The sequence below is a fragment of the Notothenia rossii genome (assembly GCF_949606895.1).
Source record: "Notothenia rossii genome assembly, chromosome: 8".
In the NCBI taxonomy this organism is placed as follows: domain Eukaryota; kingdom Metazoa; phylum Chordata; class Actinopteri; order Perciformes; family Nototheniidae; genus Notothenia; species Notothenia rossii.
Genome location: NC_136906.1, coordinates 15,090,207 through 15,117,252, shown reverse-complemented (window position 1 = coordinate 15,117,252; position 27,046 = coordinate 15,090,207). Strand labels below are relative to the sequence as shown.

General features: G+C 41.3%; 5 protein-coding genes and 1 long non-coding RNA gene across 6 annotated transcripts; 2 read left to right on the top strand and 4 right to left on the bottom strand.

The window, feature by feature from the left end:
• The first annotated feature begins 258 nt into the window (after positions 1-258).
• On the top strand, positions 259-13,278 carry LOC307016345 (testis-expressed protein 2-like). Its single transcript, XM_079645402.1, has 12 exons — positions 259-703; positions 3,036-4,357; positions 5,082-5,282; positions 6,854-7,133; positions 7,281-7,468; positions 8,724-8,924; positions 9,874-9,973; positions 10,420-10,552; positions 10,646-10,783; positions 11,342-11,551; positions 11,640-11,760; positions 12,189-13,278. Exons 2-12 carry the CDS (start codon positions 3,173-3,175, stop codon positions 12,333-12,335), a joined length of 2,904 nt encoding a protein of 967 aa, XP_079501528.1. The 5' UTR covers positions 259-703; positions 3,036-3,172; the 3' UTR covers positions 12,336-13,278.
• LOC307016349 lies at positions 2,702-8,279 on the bottom strand. Its single transcript, XR_013801782.1, has 5 exons — positions 8,013-8,279; positions 7,790-7,844; positions 7,582-7,709; positions 7,241-7,301; positions 2,702-2,818 (listed from the first exon to the last, which is right to left on the bottom strand). It is a non-coding gene; the product is annotated as an uncharacterized lncRNA (long non-coding RNA).
• Positions 13,279-13,418: 140 nt separating the features above from the next.
• On the bottom strand, positions 13,419-18,072 carry LOC307016347 (large ribosomal subunit protein uL3-like). The gene is made up of 10 exons (XM_079645403.1): positions 17,916-18,072; positions 16,969-17,161; positions 16,480-16,648; positions 16,246-16,381; positions 15,287-15,473; positions 15,040-15,200; positions 14,337-14,438; positions 13,940-14,035; positions 13,652-13,771; positions 13,419-13,530 (listed from the first exon to the last, which is right to left on the bottom strand). The coding sequence occupies exons 1-10, from the start codon at positions 17,916-17,918 to the stop codon at positions 13,471-13,473; spliced, it is 1,227 nt and encodes a 408-aa protein (XP_079501529.1). The 5' UTR covers positions 17,919-18,072; the 3' UTR covers positions 13,419-13,470.
• Positions 18,073-18,829: 757 nt separating this feature from the next.
• Positions 18,830-20,896, top strand: ndufb10 (NADH:ubiquinone oxidoreductase subunit B10). Its single transcript, XM_079645404.1, has 4 exons — positions 18,830-19,074; positions 19,367-19,505; positions 20,230-20,369; positions 20,751-20,896. The coding sequence occupies exons 1-4, from the start codon at positions 18,930-18,932 to the stop codon at positions 20,837-20,839; spliced, it is 513 nt and encodes a 170-aa protein (XP_079501530.1). The 5' UTR covers positions 18,830-18,929; the 3' UTR covers positions 20,840-20,896.
• A 905-nt stretch (positions 20,897-21,801) lies between these two features.
• Positions 21,802-23,930, bottom strand: rps2 (ribosomal protein S2). Its single transcript, XM_079643978.1, has 6 exons — positions 23,860-23,930; positions 23,411-23,548; positions 23,227-23,316; positions 22,684-22,791; positions 22,261-22,594; positions 21,802-22,010 (listed from the first exon to the last, which is right to left on the bottom strand). Exons 2-6 carry the CDS (start codon positions 23,543-23,545, stop codon positions 21,841-21,843), a joined length of 837 nt encoding a protein of 278 aa, XP_079500104.1. The 5' UTR covers positions 23,546-23,548; positions 23,860-23,930; the 3' UTR covers positions 21,802-21,840.
• A 608-nt stretch (positions 23,931-24,538) lies between these two features.
• rnf151 (ring finger protein 151) lies at positions 24,539-27,013 on the bottom strand. The gene is made up of 4 exons (XM_079645882.1): positions 26,553-27,013; positions 25,790-25,959; positions 25,580-25,676; positions 24,539-25,182 (listed from the first exon to the last, which is right to left on the bottom strand). Exons 1-4 carry the CDS (start codon positions 26,583-26,585, stop codon positions 24,712-24,714), a joined length of 771 nt encoding a protein of 256 aa, XP_079502008.1. The 5' UTR covers positions 26,586-27,013; the 3' UTR covers positions 24,539-24,711.
• Positions 27,014-27,046: the final 33 nt, after the last annotated feature.

Below are 27,046 nucleotides of genomic sequence, written 5' to 3'. Positions count from 1 at the left end.
TTTCATTGTCAACAACTATACTGTAGCTATTGTGCATAACCTTTCAAGTCTATGATGATTGTAGATAATTGCCTTATTCACACTAAATTAATCCTCAATAGTGAGATACATAATAGAAATTAGTTAAAACCAGATATTTCCATCCCTTTTAGTCAATGACAAGGAATGATTTTTTCTTTTTGAATAAAAGGATGTTGTTCAGTAACTTTGAGCATCATTTTTCCAGGTCATGCCATTACATAATGGTGCGTATGGACTGCGGTGTCAGAGTTGAGCTCGTTGTGTGTTTTGACGCCGAGGACAGCAGCCGAGAGGAGGAGTCGCTCCGTCAACTGTTGGCCTCTCGAGTCTAATCTGGATTACCGCTGTGTCCAGGCTGCAGCCAGGGCTCCAATAATCACATTATTCCGAATTGACGTCTCCCGAAGACGCGGTGTGACACGGTGCTGCTGACGCGTTCATTTTAAAGCTGAACTGTAAAATATTTTCAAGGTGTTTGGATGATTTTGCCACGAAGATTGACTACACATCCAGTGAAGTTGAGTGAATATTTGTAGACTGCGATGGTGCGCATCCCCGCGCGCAGTACCCCGCGCGCTGCAGCATCCACACTGTGCACTGCAGCCTGTACTTGAAGCACGTTTCTACACAAACCTCTGCCACTGAGATCACAGGAGCAGCTGGTGCAACATGCCACATTCAGGTAAGTCCTGTGCGTTGACTGATGCAGCAATTAAACTCATGCAGCAAACAGATGTTTTTGTGATATAATAGCAGTAGAATACCTGCCTTTTATTTGGAAATATAAGATTTATGGTGAGGACATGCTTGATGGATTTGTCCTATCTTGAAATGCACAAAGTTTATTGGGACAAAGGGGACTCATTTAAATGCCTGACTGATTGTTTGGCTTACACTGTCTATTAACAGTGAACCTTCTTTTAAGCCCTGGAGATATTGGCTTAATGATTTGCATAATGAGATGAAGTGCAGCTTTACTAAAACTGACTCCGTGATACCCTGACAAACTCAGAGTGCTGTGCCAAATGTGTCAGCCATTAGGTTAAAATGGCAGTTGGGGTGAGGATTAAGCCTTTAAAATAAACGTTGTGTCTCATTGTGTGATGCCAGGCTGCTATAGACAGTCACATTTAATCATACCGCACTCCAATGGGTTTCAATTATGTTTCTCTAAGATTGAAAAAAAATATTTTTGTATCCCATTGTCGATTGATAGGTTAAGTGGATAATCGATAGGGAAAGACAGCAGGATTCTATCCCATGTTGACGTCAGAGATAAAAGTGAGATTTTCTGATGTTCACTTCATTTCTTCCCCTCCCTTTTAATCCATTGTTACTGCTTCACCAGTCATTATAGACTGTGGAATAAACCTAGACCATCATCATCTGCAAATACACAGGGTGTAATGTTACTCTGACATTTCTCTGATACCCTAATAAAAATATTCTGTAGAACTAGGATAGTGAAGGACTTTTTTAAACTTACTAACTTTTCCTTCAAATAGGCCTCTCCAGTCAGCAATATGACTACATATGAACTCAACTTTCTTCTCCGTATTGGATGGCCTGCAGTCACTTGGGGCTTACCTGTTGGAAGTTGAAAGATTGCTTTGTTGATTCACATAATAGTTATAGTTACTGCTTTAATGTGAACTTTCTTGTTCAAAATCCAATCCAATCCACTTTATTTATATAGCACATATTAAAAACAGAGGGTTTTACCGAAGTGCTTCACAGCAGACATAACATGATAATAAAATATAATATTACAATAATAGATAAAAGGCACACATAAGAATAGATACAAAGGCACATAAGGGCTATGAACAGACAAATAAAAGACTCGAAAGCGAGGGAAAAGAGGTGGGTCTTCAGGCGGGACTTAAACGTTTGAAGGGTGGGCGACAATTTGACATGGGGGGGCAGGTCGTTCCAGAGCCTGGGGGCTACCGCTGAGAAGGCTCGGTCTCCCCTGGTCTTTTTCCTAGTTTTTGGGACTAGCAGCAGCAGCTGATCAGCCGACCTCAAAGCCCTTGAGGGGGTGTACACTGTACACCTCACCACAGTAAATGACATTACTCAGTACATTTGGACTTCATTGCTCAGTTCTTTCTTGAAGGCTGCCCCCCCCCCACGTTAATTAGTGTACATTTGTCATGTGTTTGATCATTGACTTTAACTACAATCCTCCTTATTATATAACAGCACATTCTGCTACACTTTCCCCTCCCAAGGGACAGACCAAAGACATTGATTTTCTGTCTTCCTGCAGAAGTTCTTCCTCAGTCTTGGCTGGAAAGCTGCCAAATCCTTGCTGACTCCGTCTTCCACAGAGCAGCAGAGGTTTTGCTCTCTCTGTCAGCACCAACTGATCCAAACTAAGTCCAAAATAGAAATTGATTAGAGTAATGCAGGGTTGTCTGGAGCAGGATAAGCACTGACAGAGCAGCACTTTTTTTTAATTAGATTTGAGAAACAGTTCAGCAGGTTGGTGTTAGAAATGAACATCTCTCCAGAGTGCAGAGAAGTGAAAGATAAGGTGGGAGCCAATGGGAAAGTTGAATTGTACTGCAACATGGTAACAAATCACTATCTGTAGCCTAAACAATTGGTTTAATCAAGGTTAGGGAAATGATTAAAAATAAATTGGATAACGGCTAATCATTGCTCAAGTGTTTACCGTTTCATTTTCTGCTGATCCTTTTTTGTAAAGATGTGGCCTCTATAATGGCAGGAACATTTGTTTGTGACATCAGTATCCCCTTCTGTTGTGTAAGGAATCTGGCTGCAGTGTTTGCTATGTGAACAAGAAGATACAAAAAAAATCATGGTTTCAGAGAACATTTTAAGAGCAATGGACAAGACTAGGCGGGAAGTCAGAGCGGTGGATGAACAAAAAGCATAGAGATTTAATGTCAAATGTTATGCTGCCATTAAAAATAATGATGTTGCTACACAAGGTGGTTTTAGCTTTGGAAAATGACAACATTTTAATTACATTTTTCACTTTCCAGCATCCAAAATGATGTACTACAAGTTACCCGAAGAGGACATTACAAATCTTCATGCAGTTAAAGACTCCCTAGCGCCTTGCTCAATGTCTTCAGGGACCCAGTTTTGTTGACCACATTCTCTCAATAGCTTCTTGTTGATGGCCAACATGGAAGAAAGCAAGCTTATCTTCAGCCTGGACAGCCGTAATGACGGTCCCACAGTGGCTTTTTCCAAAGACAAACCAGAAGACAGGAAAAGCCAGCCTGACCTCAGCCTGGGGATGGATTTCGACTTGAACCTCAGTCACCGATCCCAGCCCCCCTTCCTGCCTCACTCCCCCTCCTCACCGGGCTCTTTAGCTGATCTGTCAGCATCATCAGCTGATATACTTCTCACCAGCAATCTTATCAAACCCTCCTTCACAGAGCTGGAGCCGAGGGAGAGCAGCTCCCTGCGGGGGAAACCTCTGCTCAGTCTGGTCAAGTCTCTGAGCACAGAGATTTCCCGCCGGGTCGAGCCAGAGGTTAACCTCTCCAAGTCAGACTCCAAGCTGCATATGCATCCCTGGAAGCAGGTTACCCATCCAAAAATCTCAGAGGTCAGGTCTGAAGCAGGAGGGCTGTATGAGGAGGATGACTGGGAATCTCCTCTTTCTGCTGGCGGCCTGCCTCCCCCTGAGCCCCGAGGCAGCTCCCTGATAGCTGAGCTGGAGGACACGCGGAGGAAGTTCTCCGAGGCCATGCAGGATCCGCTAAGCATGCTGAGTAAGATAATGGGGGAGGAAAACTCTGGCAGCCCCAAGCAGGGGAAGGCCTCTGGTGCCGAAGACTCACTAACATCCCAAGGCAGCTGCGGGAGAGAAATGGGAAGTGAAGATGCAGAACTTAAGTGCCGGAGGAGAGCTGAAGGTGCGTGGGACATGCCACTAAAAAGACTCAGAAAAGCCTCCTTAACTGAATCCTCTACATCCTTAGACCACCATAGAAGTGACAGCCATTTGGAAATCCGCACTTATGGAGATGTGATTCAGGTGGTGGAGCTCCAGAATGGATCCAGAGAGACACATCATAGATCTTACGCCCAGTCTCGAGTCAGAGTGCCAAGATCTTCGCTGCCTCTTCACTGGCTCTTCCCTGTGGGGCTTATAGCTTATAGCTTCTTCGTGCTGCCCCTGCCCTCCTATGTGACTGGTCTGTCCGTGGGGGTTGCATGTGGCTTCATGTTGGGCCTGATGGTGGTATTCATGTTTGCACCACGACGCTCGTCTTCCAGTTGGAGTAAATCAAAGGCCTTGAACATGGATCTACTGGATGAAGGACTCGCTGATCGAGAAATCCTAGAGGTAACAAGTTATTCAAATATAACAGAGGTGTAAACATTAGTTAAAGTCAAAAGTCAAAGTCAACTTTATTGTCAATCTCAAAATATGTTTGTACACATTAGGGTGACATTTCATCCGTCTCTTTCCTTTTTTTTAATTCAAACTCTCTCTTTTTCTTTCAAATGTGTTACACATGTAAGTGTAGCAGAGAAGGAGAAGCCACTCTCTGTTTTCCTTTTACACATTTGGCTATATGTAAATGAGGATGAAGCTCTAAGGTTCGAGAGATCAAAACAACAAGCAGTTGCCATGTGAGGCATTGGATGGCTTCATTGATGTCTTTGGTGTTTTATGGATTACTTTTCCGATAATTACGGTATTGAAAAATTCCCTCAGATACAGGTTATTTTGATAATAGCTTTCTCAGAGCACTTCTTGACCGCTCTGCTGAGAGAGTGGGGCACACTGCTAAATGAATGCAGAGTAAGCAATTCGAATGGCGGCAATTTAGGAGAATAGAGTAATAACTAACAACGGGCTTGGGCCTAATTCAATTACTCGTCCGCAGTGTTAAATGAGATGCATATTCTGTCTCATGTTTCCCCTCCTGCTGAGCTGTATTGTCGCAGTTTGAACCACTCACAGTGAATACAATATCTATTATATTCCTGACTAGATTTGATGCTATAGGTTTATATATTTTCGGACTCACTGGTGGTTAAATATCCTCATTATTTTCTACCAGGGTTGGATGAATGAGACACATAGCTACGACCCTGAGACCTTCAACCCCTCCATCACACACTCTGTGTACGTCACCCTGGAGGGCAGCCGGCTGCGTCTGGCATACCCACGGGCCAACATCCCCCGGTGGGCAGCGTTCGACAAGACGCCCCAGGAGGCCGTCTTTTTGCGTTCACGCACTTACCAGCTGGCCAACTGCAAGGTCAGTGTGATATACAGAAAATAGACTCATTTCTGGGACCCAGGGTAGGCATGTCACTCAGAGGTGAGTAAAAGAGAAGGTGACCTCTCACCTGAACTCTTATCTCTCTGCACCCATATTGTCATCTAACACTGAGGGTGAAAGACCAGAAGGGTTACAACTGAAGTGATGATGCTCTGAATACATTTGAACCGGTTCCAGTAGCAGCCTACGATTGTTCCTATAGTGTGATGAAATAAAGCTAACACACAATATAACCAACGTGGGGGAGTGCTGAGGTCCTGGTGAACCGTCAACTCAACTTGTAGCTTCCAGCATTTCTTGTAGAAGGAAAATAAAGTAAACTTACTTCGACATAATATACATGTCTGCATTAAAATGTCTAAAAACAAGAAGACTTATGCTATTTATGTTGCTAGGTTGTGGACTAACATCATTCCAAATGTCAATGAATATACAAATGTCAAAGTAAGAACTGTCATTTGAACTTTGACATTTAATCTTTCTTCTTGCTTAGCATTGTGGTATTCTCCCAGAAGCTGATACAAATTGATTGTATATCTAGTTGCAAGTCACATACACAAGATACTTTTTTCTATTTTGTCTTTTTAAACTACACTGAACAAAAATATAAACGCAACACTTTTTTTTTTGCTCCCATTTTTCATGAGATGAACTCAAAGATCTAAAACATTTTCTATATACACAAAATAACCATTTATCTCAAATATTGTTCACAAATCTTTAGACAGCATGATTATTGCACAGGTGTGCCTTAGGATGGCCACAATAAAAGGCCACTCTGAAACGTGCATTTTGACAACCAGTCAGTAACTGGTATGAGGGTTAGGGTTAGGGTTAGGGTTAGGGTTAGGGTAATGTTGTGAATCGAGGGGCCCATGGTGGTGGTGGGGTTATGATATGGGCAGGCGTATGTTATGGACGATGAACACAGGCCACTCGATTCACAACATTACCCTAACCCTAACCCTAACCCTAATCCTAATCCTCACACCAGATACTGACTGGTTTTCGGACCCCCCCAGACCCCCCCAATAAAGCAAAAATGCACGTTTCAGAGTGGCCTTTTTTTGTGACCAGCCTAAGGCACACCTGTGCAATAATCATGCTGTCTAATCAGCATCTTGATATGCCACACCTGTGAAGTGGGATGGATTATCTCGGCAAAGGAAAAGTGGGAGCAAAAACAAAAGTGTTGCGTTTATATTTTTGTTCAGTGTATATATTGAAGAAGATGAAGGATTTTATAAATCAAACTTCAGGGAAACCAGCTGACTCAATGCTAGCCGTTAGCTTGCTGCCCAACCATCCTATGTCCACTGAAATACATCTATGAAACATTCATTTTTAACATGCTTAACTGCTTTATTTATTGTGTTTACCAGTATTACCCGATTGTGTGCTATAATGATATAGTAATTATAACCACGGGAAGCTGATTGCAAGGACACACTTTCTTTCACACTACTTTACATGCCAGAAAACGTTGTCTTTTGTTATTGTTTTGATTCCTAGTAGCAGAAAATGACATATTATGCATTTAATCCCAGGTGTCTCTGTTGCCGCCTGGATTGGCTCGCAAGAGGATCTGGAACAGGAAGTACCCCATCTGCCTCATTCTGGCTGAGGGGGAGGTTGGGGAGGAGAGCGTGGTGGAAGGGCAGGGGGAGGAAGAAAGGGCAGAGAGAAACATTGCCCCCGACCACCAGCTTCCTGTCACCTTGTACCTGTTTGGCCGAACAGGAAGAGAGAAGGAGGAGTGGTTCCAGCACTTCCTGTCTGCTTCCCAAGCTGCAGCCACGAGCAGTTTGAGTGAGGAGGAGAACGCAGGTAAGACAACGTTTTGGGTTGGGAGCTAAGCCATATCAACTGTAAAAGTCATTGATGAAATCCAATACAGGACAGATTATGCAAAATGGTCCTTTCTTTATATTTACCAACTCCATCAGCCCAGTCTGTCTTTTCTCTGTCACTCAGAAACACCATGTGCTGGAGACACTGCCAAAGGAAGCACAGAGGAGCTGAATGAGTTGCCAGGAGCCATGAAAACTAGAATGCTTTTGGACTACAGCTCCTACATGACGCAACTAATTGGCATGCAGAGCTGCAATCTCACCCCGAGCCCCTGCCAGAGTGACAAGGGAAGCCCCACGACCCAAAAGAAGGTCAATGAGCAACACTTTTATTCAGCTTTCGATGTATTGTCAAGGGTAACTCTGCAGTAATGGGGGTTGTAAAGGGTGAGCAGATATCAGAACGCTTTCTCTGCTCTACTTACCCTCTGCATGTCTTGCTAATACTTCCATTGATCAGGGCTGGTCAATATCAGCTGCTGTTCCGCTGTTCTGCTCTCACTCAGACCAGCCTTGTCTGGGATGCTGGTTCAGCTAAATCCATCCCTGCTGACTACACCAAATGTCAATGTGCAGAAATATCAAGTTTCACCCGGCTGAAAGGATGTTAATATAAAGGGAACTGCAGTATACCTGAATAATCCTGGCTTCAGTTTGGGATTGGCACCCCATGTAGAGACAGTCTGTCCTGGTGTTAGAAGAAGGATTAAGAATCAGTAAGAGAGTCAGCATGAATTGGGATAGACTAGCATATAAACAGCTAACATTAAAAAGAAATATGGCACCTGAGCATGTCATATAACTCCTGAGAAGCTTGTGCAGATATATATAAACAGTAAAAACCTCATTGTTTCACCTCCGCAATAATGCAAAAATCCGGCCCTCTCTCACCCGTCCTGCAGCCAAACGACTAATCCACGCCTTCATTTCCTCCCGCCTTGACTACTGCAACTCACTTCTTTACGGCATCAGCACTACATCCCTCAATAGACTCCAACGGGTTCAAACTCCTCACACATACCAAATCATGGCATCACACCACCCCAGTCCTCAAAGACCTTCGCTGGCTTCCTGTCTCCCATCGCATCAACTACAAAATTCTGGTCCTCACCTACAAAGCACTCCACCATCTGGCCCCCCCTTATCTCACAAACCTTCTCACCCCCTCTCAACCCCCACTGTCCCTCAGATCCACTGCAGCCAGACTCCTATCCATTCCCACATCCAAACTCTGCAGCATTGGGGACAGAGCCTTCTCAGTGGCAGCTCCTAGGCTCTGGAATTCCCTCCCCCAAGATCTTCGTGACTCTGAGTCCCTCACAGTCTTTCAGTCCCGCCTCAAAATCCATCTCTTCAACTCTGTCTGCCCATAAGCCCCCCTTCTCAATCAACTTCCTCTTGACTGCCTTGTTTATTTTATTTTAATTTTATTTTTTGCCTGTCCTTGTTTGTCTACCCTCCTTCATACTGTAAAGCATCTTTGAGTTATAGAAAAGTGCTATATAAATATAATGTATTATTATTAATATATGACTTCTAAAGACTAATTTTTCATTAAACCCTGCAGATTCAGAATGAAGAGCATGGATCTGGAGGTCAGGCTGGAGCTGAGCCCAGTGCTGGTCCAGGGGCAGAAGGACCCTCTGCAGAGGGCCAGCCCACCTGGGTCAACTCCCTGGTGGGGCGGATCTTCTGGGACTTCTTGCGCGAGAAGTACTGGACCGATCAGGTGGCTCACAAGATCCAGAAGAAACTGAGCAAGATCAAGGTGAGGGTAGATGAGGATTGTTTTTTTTTTCTTTGATGGATCATTTTCATCCTTGGGGGAGAAAATGATTGGACTTATGAAAGTATGTTAATGCTGGACAGATGGTCTTCTTACATAAAATTGATGCAGTAAAAAGTCACAAATCTTTTGGAAATTGGTGCTATGACCAAAAAGAAAACAAGGACCGTGGTATTTTTATTGGCCAATGGGTATAAAGCCTTGATTACACTTTTAAAAATCGACGGGAATTTAAAAGATCTGCTAGAAAAAAATTGTATTCAGAGTGCTTGCAACATAGGAGGAAGTCTGACATCGTTCATTGCATGCAAATCCCAGATTGTGATTAAACAAAGCTGTCTGAAAATTTGCAAAACTTCCTTTAACTGATGCTCTTGTTTTTCTCATATTCACATTTATCTGTAAGTTGATAAAATCAGCAGCACCATCATAAGTGTCATAGTGACTAATAACACGGTTTGGCAGGAGTCAGTATACTGTCGGTCAGACCTCTACAAGCTTTGTCACACAATGATACGACCTGAACATCAATGCTTTGTGCACACGTTCAAAAGATGTGACATTAGACACATCAACGCTGCATCTGTCTTTTTCTGTCAGTGTGTGTGTTTGTGTGTGCTGTGTGTGCTGTGTGTGAGAGTCTGCTGATAGTGCACTCCGAAGGCAGGAGGTGGGAGTGAGTAGTGGAGCACAGATGGCGCTGCAGCATCTCATTACTCATTTCCTGCTTTCCTCTTTGACACACCATATCCTTTTTACTATATTGCTCCTCTGTCTTTCACGCTCACATACACACAAAGCAGGTTTCCCCTGCTCGCTCATTTGTATTAAATATTTCTAAAAATAAATCACGGATTTCATTTGGATTTTGTCTTATGTCTTTTTGCCCAGCATATTTGTTAATTAAAGGTATTGTTTGTCTCATTACAAGTTGCCATACTTCATGAATGAGCTGAAGCTGGCAGATCTGGACATGGGCACTTGTCTACCTCAAGTCCTCAGCACCTCCACACCTACACTGGACCGCAGAGGTACATTGTGTGTATTTACACCAGTACATGCCACTTTGCATAAGAATGCATCTATACTTGCTCTTGTTTATTTTTCCTTTTTTTTGTTTTACATGGCCTTTGTGTTTTCCTGATATCCCGACTTTCACTGTTTCTACTGTGTGTATGTTGAGGAGTCACAAAAAGGTCAACCGGACGGTCTCGACTTCTTCCCTCAGACACAATCCTGTAGTCAGTTTAGGCCATGATCTCATTTGTTTTATCTCAGAGTTTGATGCACCCGCCCTCCAAAGCTTTCAATTGTCTCCCGTTTAAGAGATTAGTAATCCTCTTGGAGAGGACAAAGCTTAGCTGACAATAACATGACCAAACAATCCTCACTTGCTCTGACGTCCTTTCAGATCTAATTTGAACCTCTAAGCTGTCTTTATTCACCTTCTCTCTCCTTGCCTCCCTTTATCCCGAAGGCCTGTGGCTGGAGCTGGAAGTGGTGTACACAGGCTGCCTTCAGATGACCCTGGAGACTAAGATGAATCTGTGTAAGCTGGGTAAAGATGGAGAGGATGAGGCTCACAGCGTTCCAGAAAGCCAGCCAGTTGGGTGAGGTCCATCAGAGTGTAGAGGTGGATGTTAGCATGCTGGAGGAGGAATTAGAAGCTTTTTATTAACAGGTACCAATGGTGTGATTTTCAGCTCCAAGCCCAGGCTGTGTATACTGGCTGATAGTGATGAAGAGTCATCCAGCGCAGGCTCGTCTGATGAAGAAGAAGCCCCGCCCTCTGAGCTGCAGGGGTCTCTGGGAGATAAGAACTCAGGGTTAGCAGCTGAGGGGTAAATTAACACCTTAATACCATACAGATCCAATACACGATTGATCATAGGTCACACAATTGCACTGCACTGCACTTACTTAGTCTTTAGGAGCGCTGTTATTTCTATATATTTCATTATATTTTAGGTAAAAAACGGAATCGCATTTGAGCAATTAGAACTTTTCCCTCAACAACATGGAGTTACTATTTTCGTTGTCATTTTAATTTAATCTAGCACACCTCCTATAAGTGTATCCAGTATGGTCACCGTTCAGGAAAGATCCAGTTCATTTTGGAGTCCTTCAAAGGCAGAAATGGAAGAAAGAACATTTCCAAAACCACTGATTAACATACTTTTTTTTGACATTTCGTAAACTCATTGAGATTCAGATTTAACTACCACTTGAATGGGAAATAATAAATAAATAGAAGTTTTAAATGATTTCCACATATTTTCAAGTCTTCAATGGTTGGCAGAAAACAGCTGATTTAGCACCACTAATTGGGATATGCCTTGAAAGTGAAAGGTCTCACTCACAGTCCTTCACTGAGTCTGTGCCCTTGTCCTAATCCCCAGGCACACCAGTGGCAGCACCAGTAGGAAGATCCTGAGATTTGTGGACAAGATAACAAAGTCCAAGTATTTCCAGAAAGCCACAGAGAACGAGTACATCAGGAAGAAAATAGCTGAGGTGTCCAACATGCCTCTGATGCTCAGCGTCGAAGTCCTGGAGCTCTCCGGTACTCTGGCTGTAAACATCCCCCCTCCCCCTACTGACAGGATATGGTACTGTGTTTACATGTCGTTTCGCACCATAAATTCAAAGGATCCTTTCTTTCTCATGCAGTTTTTTTCTCTTGTTCTATCCTCTTAGGTACAGTTTCCGGGTGCCTCCCAGGTTAGACCTTCACGTGAGACCGACCCTCGGGGAGAGGGAGGTTACCTTCACTCATGTCACCGAGTGGATCGAGAAAAAACTGCAGTGTGAATTCCAGGTTAGTCCATCAGTGAATCTGTCTATACGCAATTAAAGATAAGTTAGTTTTACTACTTCACCTATCCACCCAATTCTTGGTCATTTGTGAATGTATGCTCAAGGACCTTTTGTGATTGCAGGGATTTAAAAAAAAATTATTGATTGTTTTATTAAATGCAGCTGACTCCTCTCTTTTGTTAATTAAGTAGCAGAATCCATATACTGGCTTTTGGCTAGGCTTAAACCATCTGTGGATTCATTGGATGCCCAGTATGTTATTTTTTAAAGTTAGGCCAAATGCTAAATGAATAAAAACATTTTGGGTGAAATTGAATGAGATACTTGTTTGGGAAGGGGAAGGGTGATAAACCAGGCAGTTAACTGCATGTAACTGACATTTGATTATCTAGATAAATATGGTTATTTAATTTGTTTCACCCTCAACAGAAAGTGCTTGTAATGCCCAATATGGACGATCTATATCTGCCACTGATGACATCTGGCCTGGACAACCCACCTGCATCCCACCAGTCGTCAATGCACTCCTCTTCCCACCAGTCCTCCACAGAGTCCCAGGACTACATGTCAGAGTAGTTCCCCTCTGAGGTCAGGTGGAAAGATGTTGATGCAAAACAGCCACTGTGCAGCTATTGCCTTGAATCTCTAATGGATGCTTCCAGAGGGTGCTGCAGCTGGGCACGGCTTGGTGTGTATCCTCCGGAGTGTGTCAGGATAGATGCCCCCTGAGGACACGCTGAGAATGGCAGAGACCTGGGGACTGTGAGAGTAGAGCTAAAGTGCCCCCTACTGTGAGGATGAGTGAACTGTACATCAGTGAGAGCACATCAAACACAAACAGAAACTTTTTTACTTGATGCCAACACTAATAAAAGATGCAAACAGTGGATGTCTAAACTGCACGTCAAGACAAGGTGTTGGTAATGAAAACTGATTGAAAAAAATAATGACTGAACAAACTATCCATGCATCCAATATGGATATGATAATGAAGATGATTGTGTTCCAAGGTACCATGGTGCATGTTATTTTTGAACGGCGTTAATATGCTGATGGATTTATCATTGATAAATAAAGTCAAAAACTTTGAATCTATGTTACCTGTTGAACCTAAACTCAGTTCAAATAGGAAGTGGTTCATATGGAAGCCTTGAGAGGCAAATGAGACAAAACTAATTCTTGTGATCAATTGTCTGAGCGTGATCCAAATTGTTTGAATCATTGCCAGGATCATATTTGTTAGGTTTCTTAAATATTTTTTTACTTTTGATAATGGGTAAAAAAGAAAAGGTTTGACTGTTTTTTTTGTCAGGATAATTTGTTTCGTTGTAAACCCATTCAGCAACAAGAGGCAGAAGTGCACGGCTACCCTTTAATTAGTCTCCCCCCCACCATATGTAGCAGATTTATCCTGTCCATGAATACAAAATGAATGTTGATTTAAGTAAAGTAATTGACTTTAAGTTGATACTTAAACATTTATATATTTTTTACCTGCCAAAACTTTTAAGGAACTAAGAAACATCATCCCTTTTTTTCAACCTATTTTAAAATCATAAAAATAAAAAAAACATTCTTCTATCTTGGCTCCTGGAAGTTGCAGTTTATATCATTAAAACTCTAACACACCAATGCTAATGTACATGGCAAAACAACACATTGTGTATTTGAAACTCAGTTTAATTATTGTATGTAAAATATCAAAAGGTTCTCAGGCCTCCTCCGCTAGAGGCTCTGGCAGATTTCTCGTGACATCCTTCTTCAGTGGCCCCTGCAGGTCAAACCAGAGCTCAGTGTTAAATAGTGTACAGTGAATCAGCAGGGATAATGTTGATCAATAATGAATCCTGCTTATCAGATTAGTGCGTGCACCAAACTTTTCTCACGCTTACAATAAATGCCTTCTTCTCCTGGGCAGTCTGGAAGCGACCATGACCAAACTTGGAAGTCGTGTCAATGAACTTGAGTTCGATAATCTCAGTGGATTTACGAGATGTGTGCACGAGCAAAGACTAGGAGAGGAGGAAAGACACAAAGATGTACACATACTATACATGTCTTGCAAGTACAAAGAGCCAAACCATTTACTTTGAGAGTGAATTAGAGGCTTAAGCTTTGTAGACACACTCCAAGCCGCTGAATATAAGATCCAAAATGTAACATTCAAAGTCACAACTTACCTTTCTGAGGGTGAGGACACGTTTCTTAGGCCCAACCACGCAGCCCTTCAACATGAGGAAGTCATTTTTCACTTCGCCATAATGGGGGAAGCCTCCCTACAACAGTGAAGTGGATACAAACAGTGAAGTGGATACAAACAGTGAAGTGGATACAAACAGTGAAGTGGATACAAAAACAAACAAAGAGTAAATGAGGAGCATTCAGGAACACATTTGTTATCACTTCCTGTAAACCTTATTAGCTTTGATAATAAGCAGTAATACACCACAATGCATTATAATTCCCTATGCAGTGTTGCAGTGTCTTCAACAATTGTGGTTAATACATTATATGGATGTATTGGCTTCTTAGAGAGCCTTTTTTGTGTGGATATTTTATTGTTAAAAATGACAGTACCATGGGTGTGATGCTCTTCTGGCTGGCGTCGTAGTCAGTGGAGGCGTTGTTCTGGATCACCTTCCCGTCCTTCATGCGAAGACCCTGACCCATACGGTAGATCTAAGGAAACATGAGGACATGAGCACAGAGCTTTAACAGTAAACCTATTTGTATAATAACATTGCTTATCATTGTTGAAATATGATTACTTATACTTTACCTGAGGATTCCCATTTTATGCAGATTTAAACTTCTAATCTTTTAAACGTATTTTTTACTCAAATACATTTATTTGAAAGCATAAGTGACTATTTAATATTTACACAAAAAGTACATGATACTTCCTAGTAGTTTAAGTATTTTACAATTTGTCAACATTAATGAAGTAAAACATTAAAATACTCTTACATATAGTTATCAGTGATAAAAACATAATATAATATTCTTTAATGGCATAAAACATTGAATTCTGTACTTTTACTTTGAGTCAATTTGGCTCATAACACATCTGTACTTTAACTGAATTAACAGCTTACATTTAATGAATTGCAATGGAGTACAATTAGACTTTGTTATTTGTACTTTAACATTATGTAAAATATCTGGTTTCTGCTTCCACCACAGGTTTTGCTAGTGATTCTTTGATAAACGTTGTATTTCCCTGAGGACAGATAAAGGGGAAGTCTTGTGGGTGAAGTTGGGCTTGTGTCTCTCAGCTCACCTTCTTGTTGAGCTCTGTACGGTGGTGATAGCCCTTCTGACCGGCACGAGCTACGGTGTACGACACACGGGATGGATGCCAGGCTCCGATACAGGCCACCTTCCTCAGACCTTTGTGCGTCTTCCTGGGAAGCTTCTTTACACCCCAGCGACTTGTCACACCTATCAGCAGAAAGAGACCAAAATAAGTAGTGCACATTTTATTTACAAAATTGTTGGTCAGGCACAAATCAAAACATGTTTCATACCTTTGAAGCCATGTCCTTTGGTCACTCCAATGACGTCAATCATCTCATCCTGGCAGAAGACAGCAGAGACAGGCACAGCTTGCTCCAGGCGCTCCTTAGCCCAGTCCACTTTGTCCGACATGGTTCCCCCGTTCAGTTGCACCTCCATGATGTGGGCTTTTTTCTGTGCTATGGGCAGCAATCGCATCTGAAAATGGAAAAAGCCTGTAAACTGCAGTTTGAAAATCTGGAAACGCTTTTCTAATTATAAAGTTAAATAATTGCCCCAGGAAGTATTTTTTATTGTTGGATTTATGAGTGAGCACAGGCTCATGTTTGAACTTCACATAAGGCCAATTACCATAACACTGATATTTCAAAAACACATTCAAATTGTATTCCCACTTTTAAAGCTGTAATGTGGTCCCAGCAACATTACATGTTACTTGTTAGACGCTTTTATCCAAAGCGACTTACATACTCAATACTGTGAGCAATCCCCACAGGAGCAATTTGGGGGGAAGTGTCTTGCCCAGCGACACAACGACATGCTGACTGCAGTGGGGTTTGAACCTGTGACCCCCTGATCCGAACACCAACGCTCAACCCACTGCACCACACGCCTCCGCCCACACTTTTATTGGCTGATCCTGATACTATTTCTGCCAACATAAAGGTTTTCCCTTGGTGAGGGCTGGGTGAGCAGCCAGCACTGAGAATTATTTTTAAACTGTCATTTGAGACGACACCCTTGAGTGCTCCCCTCGGTCAAAGATGTCTGGATCGTGGCAGCTGGGATATTTGGGATGTCGCAGCTTTTATTTCCATTGCATGTGTTCAGGTGGCCATTTTGCAGGGGTGGATCTAAAGCTACCAATCATTAGGTCAGTGGAGTCTCACTGACATGGGTTTAGACAACAAATGTTGTGTCTCTAAAACTGTATTTTGTTTTTATTTTAGTTGTAAACTAGCTAGTCTACCTGGGTGTGAACGAGAACCCTGATTGTGGAACAGTATTTCTTCAAATGAGCGAAATCCTTGTCCAGCTGTTTCTTTCCTGACTCATCCTGCCACTTCTTGCTGTACTTGGTGAAGGCCTTCTTCTTGCTCTTGAACCTAAAAAACAAAAAAGCCCAGCTTAGATAGAAGAAAGAGTGGTGTTTGTAGGGCAACAACTGTGTGCTCAATTGACTGCAAATAAGGGGAACACACACCAGCTTTTGTAAAATCTGCGCTTGCACTCATCACCAAGATGCTCAGCGAAGATTGTTTTAAAGGAACGTAAGCCACGGACAGTCTGAATGTATCCCACAATCCCCACTACAATGACTGGTGGAGTTTCAATGATGGTAACAGCCTCGACTCCCTCTCGATGTGCCACCTCTGTGGGGTAAACCAGGCAAATATTAATCCACTGAGTTATTTCAACAGTCAGTATTTGGTAATGCAAGCAAAGTCTATTAACAATGGAAATGATTATTGAAAAATATAGAAAGGCATCCCAATAACAATGCAATAATGTATTAATGTGATATGGATTTAATGAAGCTCAACCCCATTACATCCTTACAGAACACAGTAGGGTGCCATGTAACACCTGCTCTTTAAAGTCCATTATCCTCTGAAAAGAGCAGTAAACATCACAAAAAAATATTTTTTCTTTGCTAAATCCTCCCATGCAGACATGTTACAGTTATACATACTTAGGGCTGTGCGGCGCATATCCCTCACTATGTGGGTCATGCCAGCTTTGTACCCCAGGAAAGCAGCGAGGTGGACAGGTTTGCTGGGGTCATCTTTGGGCCATGTGCGCACCTGGCCACGATGTTTCTTACAACGCTTTCGGGGCAGGAACCCCATGTGCCCATGTCGGGGTGCATGGAATTTACGATGAGACTGTAGAGGCACAGAGTTACTTGTTAACATGAAACATGAGATGTATTAAAAATTCATGTTTTTAAAAACACTTTAAGAACTACAGTAGTAGATTAAAAAAGAGACACATTCATCCTTGCCTTTAATAAATGTAATACAATTATTTTATTATCAATAATCTGGTGATTAGTTACTTTAATCAATCAATTGGTCTATAAAACGTTATACATTTCAAGGGTGATGTCTTTGGATGTCTTGTTAAATGTATCGAAACCCCAAGACTATTAAGTTAAATATGATATAAAGCATATAAAGCATAGAATCTTCATATATTGTTGTATGAAACGTTGATTTAACAATGAATCAATCATCAAAGTTGTTCTATTTACTTGTTGATTGACAGCCCTAGTAAAATGTAGTCATCTGTCTGGTTTCTGTACAGCTGTATTATTCAAAATTAAATTCCATTAATATGAAATGCCCTCTGAATGACCTAATACAAATAAACAATGCATCAAAAGAATAAACTGTAATAGAAGTCCCTTTTAAAAATAAAGTCATAGACTCATATGGGATATTAAAAGAAGTCGCCATTTCATTTCTACACGTGGTCTCATCAAAGCAGCCATTACAAGATTCAATATCCTTTATATTCCCTTATAAAACCAAGTGTTCAAACAAAGTGGTGATAATCCCCACACACATGCACACAAGTAGAAGAAAAAGACAAACAAAACTGCAAATTAAAATATACTAAAATAGAAGGAGCACTGACCATGTCTGATGTCTGTCAAGTCGAGCAATAGAAAGAGAGAGGTGCTGGTGTAAGGGTCATACTTAAGATGATACGGGTGTAAGGGCTCTAAATTGGTGCTTGGCCCAGTTGAGGAGTGGTGTTATTTTTCAAGTAAGGCAATCTCTGCCAAGTTATGACAGGAGAGGATAGGAGGGGAGGAGGGGGTTAATATCAGAGGACTGACGTGGTGGGGAGGCCCAGTGAACAGGAACCACTTGACCAAGAAAGGAGACAAAGGGTTGAAGAAATATGTTCATTGTGGCCAACATTATTTGTGGAATGTAACAATAACTTAAGTAGGCTACTAAGTAACATTTTTAGGAACTTATTCTTACTTGAGGATTTATAGCCTGCTTTATAATTCAACTCAACTGCACCTCAGAGGTACTGTACTTTTTTACTTTATTTATTTGAGAGCTGCCTATAATTCTTTTACATGTTTACTATTATTGTCTGTCAATAATACGTTTTTAAAAATAGTTAGAGAACATGAGTGTCAGCCTTGCACCACCACCTGCTGCCTTTCCATGGTACAACAACTCTAAATGTAACCTTTACCCTTCAAACTTTGTTAAAAATATATATATATGTAACTGAGCTTTAGATAATTTTTTGGGACATTATGTGTAACGACTAATACATTTTGATTCATCAGAACAAAACCTACGTTTACATTTGCCAACCTCTATTTCACCATAGATTGGTATCTTCTGCACATGGCTTTATTCAGTATTGGAATAATATAGGTTTAATTTCTAGAATATAGCATGGCTGTTTTTTTTTATTTAATAATGTTTAATTAATTGTCTTTCAAGTCTCGAAGTGACACACTCCTGTAAAGTAGGTGGCGGTATGCACCTTTAAACGTTGGTTTGTAGTCCGCAATTCAAACAGAAGAAGAATATCGTCTGCGCATGCGCATTCTCCACCACGAAAGGAGAGCTGCTGAGGTCGAATTGAAGGATTTCATTATCCTGGTCAAAATAAGGCAAAATGAAGGACCATGATAAAGCAGCATATCCGGAGCCTCCGAGGAAGACTCCGGCTATGAATAAAACGACATCATTGCCAAACCCGGCCTTGATCCTGAGTAACCTCTTCTATTACTCCGTGGATCTGCCTGTCTCCACATTTAGAGGTAACTCAAGCTAACAGAACTAACTGGGCTAACAGGTTAGCACAACAACACAGCTAAAGTTACCAGTCATACAGCTGGTTTAACTTAACAATGCCATGCATGCTGTGTCCTTGCAAAGGGGTAACATTAAATACATAACAAGACTGGCTTTAGGCAATACAATACATAGTAAGCTAGCTATGTACATGTATAGGCAACATTCGTGTATATCAAATCACAGTACGTGTCCTTGCTTAGCCTTACGTTTAACTACGTCTTTGTTTATATATGTGTTTTTTATTCTCTCCTCCAGGTGCGCTTGACAGTATTCGGTCTAACAACAAGTCGGTGTACTACCACCAGAAGTTCCGCCGTGTTCCCGAACTGACAGACTGCGAGCATGGAGATTACCTCTGCTACTATGAAGCTGAGATGCAGTGGAGGAGAGACTAGTAAGTAACCGACAGAGATGCAGATCAGATGTATTTATCCTGATAGACATGCGAGTGCTCAAGATATTTTAGTATTAAGATACAATATACATACAGGCTGGATTGCCGAGTGTAACAGGTGGCTTGATATAGGGGAAACATCCTCCAGTACAGCAACGTATGAGATAATTGCAATTTTAGTGGCAGACTTGTGGTTTAGCCAAATATGTAGTTATAATGGCTTAACACATAGAGAACATTGTTCTAAAAATATATTTAGAAGCAGCTGTTAACAAATAATGTCTAAAACTATTTGAATGGTATATAAAATGTAAGATAACTTGAATCAGAACTTACTGTATATTATTTTCCTCAGGCAGGGCTTTCCAAAGTATTGGAGCTCTTACAGCAAATGCCAGAGAATCAGAGCTAGAACGATTGGCTATAAGGGGAAAACGGTTTAAAGATAAAAGGATATGCCCAACCAGATTTTACATCATATGTTAAAAAACATTATAAAACACATGGGTAGCCCCGGTAGGGAAGCTCAAATTAGAGATGATGGAGAGACTTTTGAAAAAGACATGTCAAGGGAGTTGCAATAGTCAAGACAATGGTGGCATAGAAATGTTTGCCTTTATTTCAAGGACTCAATAGTGAATGTATGCACCAGTAATAGAGCCTCTATCAGCTCTGGAGATGCTGTTAAAGAGTGTCACCCTGTTGTTCTGTCTTCACTCTTTAGCAAAGTGGATCAGGAGATTGTGAAGATAGTCCAGGATCGTATGAAGGCCTGCTATCAGAGGGAAGGATACAGCTACCTGCAGAACTGTGCCAAGGAAATTGAGCAGTTCGAAGAGACTTCCAACAACTTCCAGTTACGCTGTAAGTAATGTGATAATGGACATGTGCGGTGGAAGACACTTTGAAAATGAAAATCTACATGTCATATTACACTGCTGTTCATAAACTTGGGGATTTAATTTACTGTCCCCTGCGTCAATTAAATGTTTTTTTTTTACAAATTAAGTAGATATTAGTAATAATAGTGTTATGAATAGGGCGGAAATAATTCTAAAAATGTTTTATTTGATGCCCTTTTTGAAAGGGAAATGCAAAAAGCCATCTTTTTTATAACAATTGCACAAAGGTATTTTGTATATAACACCTTTGGTTTTGGAGAAATTATGATTAGACTTTTAGTAGTTTAATCGTAGTTTTTTTTAACTACTAAGTCTGTTGAACTACTGACTTTCCTCTTTGCAGATGGAGACCTGGGAGCGTATGCCAGCGGCAGGAAATGTCTCATGAAACAAAAAGAACGGATGATGGATGCTCAGGCCCAGACTTCTTAAGAACAGATCGCTACTATGTCCTCTACTATTGTAAAATAAAATGTATGTGATAAATCATTTGTTGGTCTTTTTAGTCCTTAAAATGACAGTTTGTATGAATGCATGAAAGTCAGAATCTGAAACATGTATTACCAAGCAGGTTTACACATTTGCTTTGGTATGTGTGTTGTGACAAACAGAATTATCATAAACTATTAAGTAATTTATAACAAATGAAAGTTATATATGACAAATACTGTATTTAAAGTGGAGAGCTATACTGATTTTAAAGAGGTAGTGGGAAGACATTTGCAGGATTTAAAACTTTAAAAAGATTTACTCTGCATTGTGTTTTTCTGGGGTGGACAAGTCAGTGTCGGTCTCGGGACTTGTTAGTGTGGCTGGGCTGTGCAATAAAACTTGGTTGGCGCAACAACTTCCTGCACAAGTTTTTATTTAGTGGGAATGCCAACAGCATTCCAACTGTTATGCTACCCACAATTCCGCGCCTGTTCTCCCACATTTAACATCAAAACGTTCAGCTCGTCGGGAATCGATGGCTATTACTTTTATCATTCATAATTCCAGAGATACATCCCATTTTTAACATGGAAGTCTAAGGTTTCTTAAAGGTCCTGATTTTTATTCACACCCTTAGTGTGGGTTGAATGATACTGTCAAATGTTGCCATTTGCATTCAATTTATCTTCCTCATATCCATGAAGACTAGTATAACATTGAACAGGACTCTTGATTTTAATAGCCAATTTTTACCGTTGTATTTAATTAGCAGAATTAGCCAAAAGCATTTGCCTGGTTCTTTTAAAATAGGATATATAATATTGATTCATCTTAATATATACAAAAAACAACACATCTGTTTTATTGTACAGTCTGACATTGGACAAAACTTGCATCTTACATATGTAGCGTCTTATTATTTAGCAACACCCCTGTTTAACACAAGACAAACACGTTGCATGTTGTTTCAGAACGTTTTATTCAACGACTGTACAATAACTTTAGGCAGGAGGCATGTCAGGGTTATCCCTCTGCACAGACACCCTGGTGTGAGTCTTGGCCAGATGGTCAGTGAACTCCTGGTAGGGAGACTTTGTGAAGACGGTCTCCTTCCACAGATCAGGGGTCAGATAGCTGTAAGTCTTGGAGATGGCATCAAAGGTGGCCTTGGCTGAAGAGGAAACAAATATAAAAACAGTGAGTAGATTGCAAGACAGAAATAGTTCTGCAGTCTTTTTTGGAAACAATGTTGAGCACTGAAAAGGGGATCATAAGAGACCACTAAACAAGTCTCTCTGCCGTGCATTACAATAATACTCTTTCATTTCTCTCCTGATAATGACAACTACACCACAGCAGAGTTGAAGCTGGGCAGGGCAATGAGAAAATAAAAGAACACATGATCAGCATAAGAAACGTACCGAAGTTGCCGAGGGTAGCAGTGCAGCCCCTGGCAGAGGTGTAGCAATCGTCGATACCAGCCATCGTGAGCAGCTTCTTGGGAACGGGAGCGGACACGATGCCAGTACCACGGGGGGCGGGGATGAGACGCACCAGGACAGAGCCACAACGGCCAGTCACCTTGCAGGGCACGGTGTGGGGCTTGCCGATCTTGTTACCCCAATAACCTCTCCTTACGGGCACGATGGACAGCTTGGCCAGGATGATGGCACCACGGATGGCGGTGGCCACCTCTTTGGAGCACTTCACACCCAGACCAACATGGCCATTGTAGTCACCAATAGCAACAAAGGCCTGTAAGAAAAAAGCAAACAGTGTCACATTGGGACAAACAAGATTCTGGGGAATTAAACAGTCCAATATAACTATAATAACAAACTCACCTTGAACCTGGTGCGCTGACCAGCCCTGGTCTGCTTCTGGACAGGCATGATCTTGAGCACCTCGTCCTTCAGGCCAGAAGCCAGGAAGAAGTCAATGATCTCAGACTCCTGCAGGGGAAGAAAGTAACAGATGTTTTAGCATATACCACATCCAATATAGGTCATGTATGAATTTATAAATAAGAATAAAAACAAAAAATCTGTGCCAAGCATCACTTGTGAAGTATTACAATAGTTGCAGTTGTTCCTCAAGTATGTATATTCCACACACGTTTTTTATATGCCAAATGAGCAAACAAACATTCGTCCTGCATTTATCATTATTATAATGCATTCAAATACTTGGAAAACTGTCAGGCTTAATCTTTGACAGAAAATATTGTATCTCTTTGGCCTGAATGTGATGGCACAACAATTTACACACCATTAATCCATGGGAGATTATAATACGCCATTTGCATGGAATAGACCCCCCTCTGCTCTCGTTAATACAAGATCATCATTTACTGTCTGTCACATTAGTGATCTTTAAACGCTGCTTACTTTGATGGGCAGAGAGTACAGGTAGATCTCCTCCAGGGACTTGATCTTCATGTCCTTAACCAGGCGGCCCAGCTTGGTGACTGGAATCCACTTTGAAAATAAATCATCTCAGTTAAATGTCGTTCAGGGCATCCTGATTTTCTTTTTTGAAATAATCATTTAAATAAGGGAGTCTTGAACTTACTTCCTTGTCTTCGGACTTCCCGCCCCGGGCACCGCGTCCGCGTCCACGGCCTCTGCCGCGTCCACGGCCCCTGCCGCGGCCCCTATCGCCGAAACCTCCACGGAAACCTCCTCTATCACCGGCGTTGTCCGCCATTTGCTGCGGGAAAGAATAAGATAAAAATTCATATCAACTTCAACCGATAAAGAAAAGGAGCGCTAACGACCGAGCATTCTGTGGCAGCGCATCTCACAGAAAACGAGCATCGCCGCCATGTTCAACGTTGCAAACGTTCAGTCAATAGCTACAAATATCTCAATGTGTGCTTAATTGTTCTCGTAAATAAGTACAGGGTTTTGATATAACATCTTTATGTGTGCGTTTTGAGGTAGAATAAAAGTATTTAGCAAAGGGATGTGTAAGATAATACAGGATTAAGATAGGAGAGGAAGAGACGGCAATTCACTTACGTGATCTTTATTACGGGAAGAAGAACCACGAGAAGTCAAACCGGGCTTTATATAGAGCTGGGCTAAAGCGTCTCGCGATATCTCCTCTAGAGAAAACATGCAAAACACTGCCCCCAAGCGGCAGCTTTTCAGAACTGACCTGTAAGAGCTCTATTATCTATATCTATCTATTCTATTTTATCGCATTAATTACATAATATTTTAGCATTTAAATAAGCAAACAAAAGAAATAGGCATATTCATCCACTTATAACTCCTTTATAGTAAAATGCTCTGCCACTGTTAAGCTTTCATTCTTTTGGCGAACATAATTTATTTTATTTATGAATTTGCATGTCTACACATAAGCCAGTAAGAATTTAGGAATATGTTTGAACAGTTAGAAGCTAAAATAAGACTATAGATATTTTAAGAGGGGGGAATAAAGATTCCTCCCTCTTAAAATAAATAAAACAGAAAACAGAAAAAACAAAAAATGCATCAGAACAAGAAGATAAAAAGTCCACACGTGTCTTGTGAAATATGAATAAATGTCTGATCGAGACTTAAATGTTCTGGAAAGCGCAGTCATGAGTTAGATGTAGGCTATGTTTGCACACATCTGGTAAATGTTTGCATTAATACAAGTATTCATCTGTAAGGAAGGCTTTTCTCCTGAATGAAAGGCAGGATGACTGTGTTCATTTTAAATACTTTATTAACAAAATATAGGAAACTACAGCACACATTGTTTTTACAAATTCACTCTTTTTAATCATGTATCACCTACATATTTTAAAACACACACACACCTTCAAATAAATAAACACATGCAGAAATTACAACCATCAGCAGCAGTAGTAAGTGACTCCCTCAGCAGTTGCTGGTGTTGCTACTTGGAGTCCCGCTCGAGCTTCCACTGCTCTCTCCAAGGTCCTCCTCTTCTACCTCGTGCAGGTCGTCCATCACCTCCAGGCTCTCGCAGATCAGCCCTATCTGCCTCTTCATGTGGGTCATGGTGCTCTGCATCCTCCTCATCTTCCTCTGCAGGGCGTTGGCGATGGCCCTGTGGTTCCTCTGTCTGATTTCATGCTCCTGCCTCAGTTGCTTGTAGCAGTTGTGTTGGGCCTGGGTGCGGTGTGAGAGGATGGTCCCGCAGCCCATGTGGCAGGGCTGACGCCAGTGTTCGCAGTGGCGTGCGTGGGTGTCCAGGTCCCTGCGGAGGAGCTGCGCCCGGCAGCCCTGGTAGGGACAGGGGATGAGCTCGTAGAGGCAGCTCAAGCTGTGGCAGTACTGCTCCGACAGGGAGAAGGTCTCTGCACAACCACAGATCTCATTCTTACACTGTAAGAGAGAGCAGACACAGAGAAACACAAAGAAATATATGTAGTCATAAAATCCAGAATTCACATAAATCTGCATCTAGCCTGCAGCATGGAGGGAAAATCCTTCAAGTGGTAGTAAGCTGACTTTATTATTCAAGCAGAGGCAGAGGTGAAATGAGTGGTCAATTCTAATCCTTCATTCCTTTTTTTTTTATTGACCTCTCCCTAGCCTAGAGCTTCAAGACTGCATAGTGCTGGGTCACTTTTAAGGCCATAATATCATTGATGTGTGTTGCTCCTTTAAGTATTAATGAAGCCACTCAAATGTCACTCAAATGAGAGTTGTCATAATAACAGTACATCACTTTGATCAAAAAATATGTTTTAATGTAGTATTTTTTTTAAAAGCTTCCTACCTTGATCTTCATGCGGCCAATAGATTTGCTCAGCTTGAACATGACAAAGATAAGGCTTGTGTTTACAGACTTCCTGCAGCAGGGGCAGGTCTCCTGTCTGTGGAGAACAAACAACACTTAGTCCCGCTCTCTTGTTAGGACCAGGCATGATTATAACAATCCAATACAGGATAACTTTACACTGATCTTGTCCCATGTTATGTTCAGTACCTCTTAAGCCACTGTAAGATGCATTTCTTGCAGAAGATGTGGTGGCACGCTGCTCTTACTGGACACTTGAGGACCCCCTGGCATATAGTGCAGATCAGATCGTAGTCTGGAGTGTCCACAAAAAGCTCCACATCGTAGCCCCCGCTCTGTGATGACACCTCTGGGTCCGCCTGGTGGGGGCCAAATAAACATGACCTTATTATTGTGTATCATCATTTTCTTATATTTCACGGCAACAATAACGTGTAAAGTATAGTTTCAGCTCCAATGATGGACAAACTGTGAGCCTTTATGTACCAACAGGTGAGTATTTTCTCCACAGCTACCTACAACCCCTCCACAGTGTTTTCAACATAGAGGCAAGAGATGACAAAACAAAATTGTTCTAGAAAGTCATATGACTGATAATATGATAACGAAAAGGTCAGTGTAAACCTTAAAAAACATCATAAACAACATATGAGACCATTACAAAATACTTATAAACACGTAAACGTTTGGCATTATTTCCATAATTGATTGTTAACATTTTTACAAAACGTAATAAAAACAATAAAAATATACCATGAAACTAATGCAAGACTGTGTTTTTTATAGGGGAAGATACATTTAACAGTTCACCAAATGTATTATGAAAGTAGCTGATTCAATATTAAGGATAGGCCTATGTATGTGTACATTTCTTTAAATGAACCCAAAGTAAAAGTTAGTAAAATGGATAAATGAATACAAAAAAAAAGAACAGAAGCTGTTGTGTACTTACCATGTCAATCTTCTTTCCTCGCCGTGTTTCCATTCCCAGCACAGGTTTACTCCATATCGGTGCTCTCACATCTCACACACCCGCGTTATCAATGCAACACACACATGAACATTCCTGACCAAACATGAAGGAGGGACCATGTCTGTGTTGGTGTGTGTGGGGACAAATGAAAACAGTAAAATATGAAAACGAAGAGAGATAATGGCGCTCACTATGAAGCGCGTCCTTTCCCTGCTGTTCTAGCATCAAAGCTCACCCTGCGTCCAACAGGAACTTTTCAACATGAATAGCTGCAACTGAGTCTATTGTTGTGAGCCTGGGGAACTCACATTTCAAGTCAAAGTACATTTTGTGATCCTTATGATCACATAAATCTAGCCTTTGTTACTAATAAAGTTAATTTCAACAAAAAAAAACGAGTATAGACACTGGTATAAACGTTGTTTTATGATTTAATATATCTCTGTTTACATTTTGACATTGGAATCGAGAAA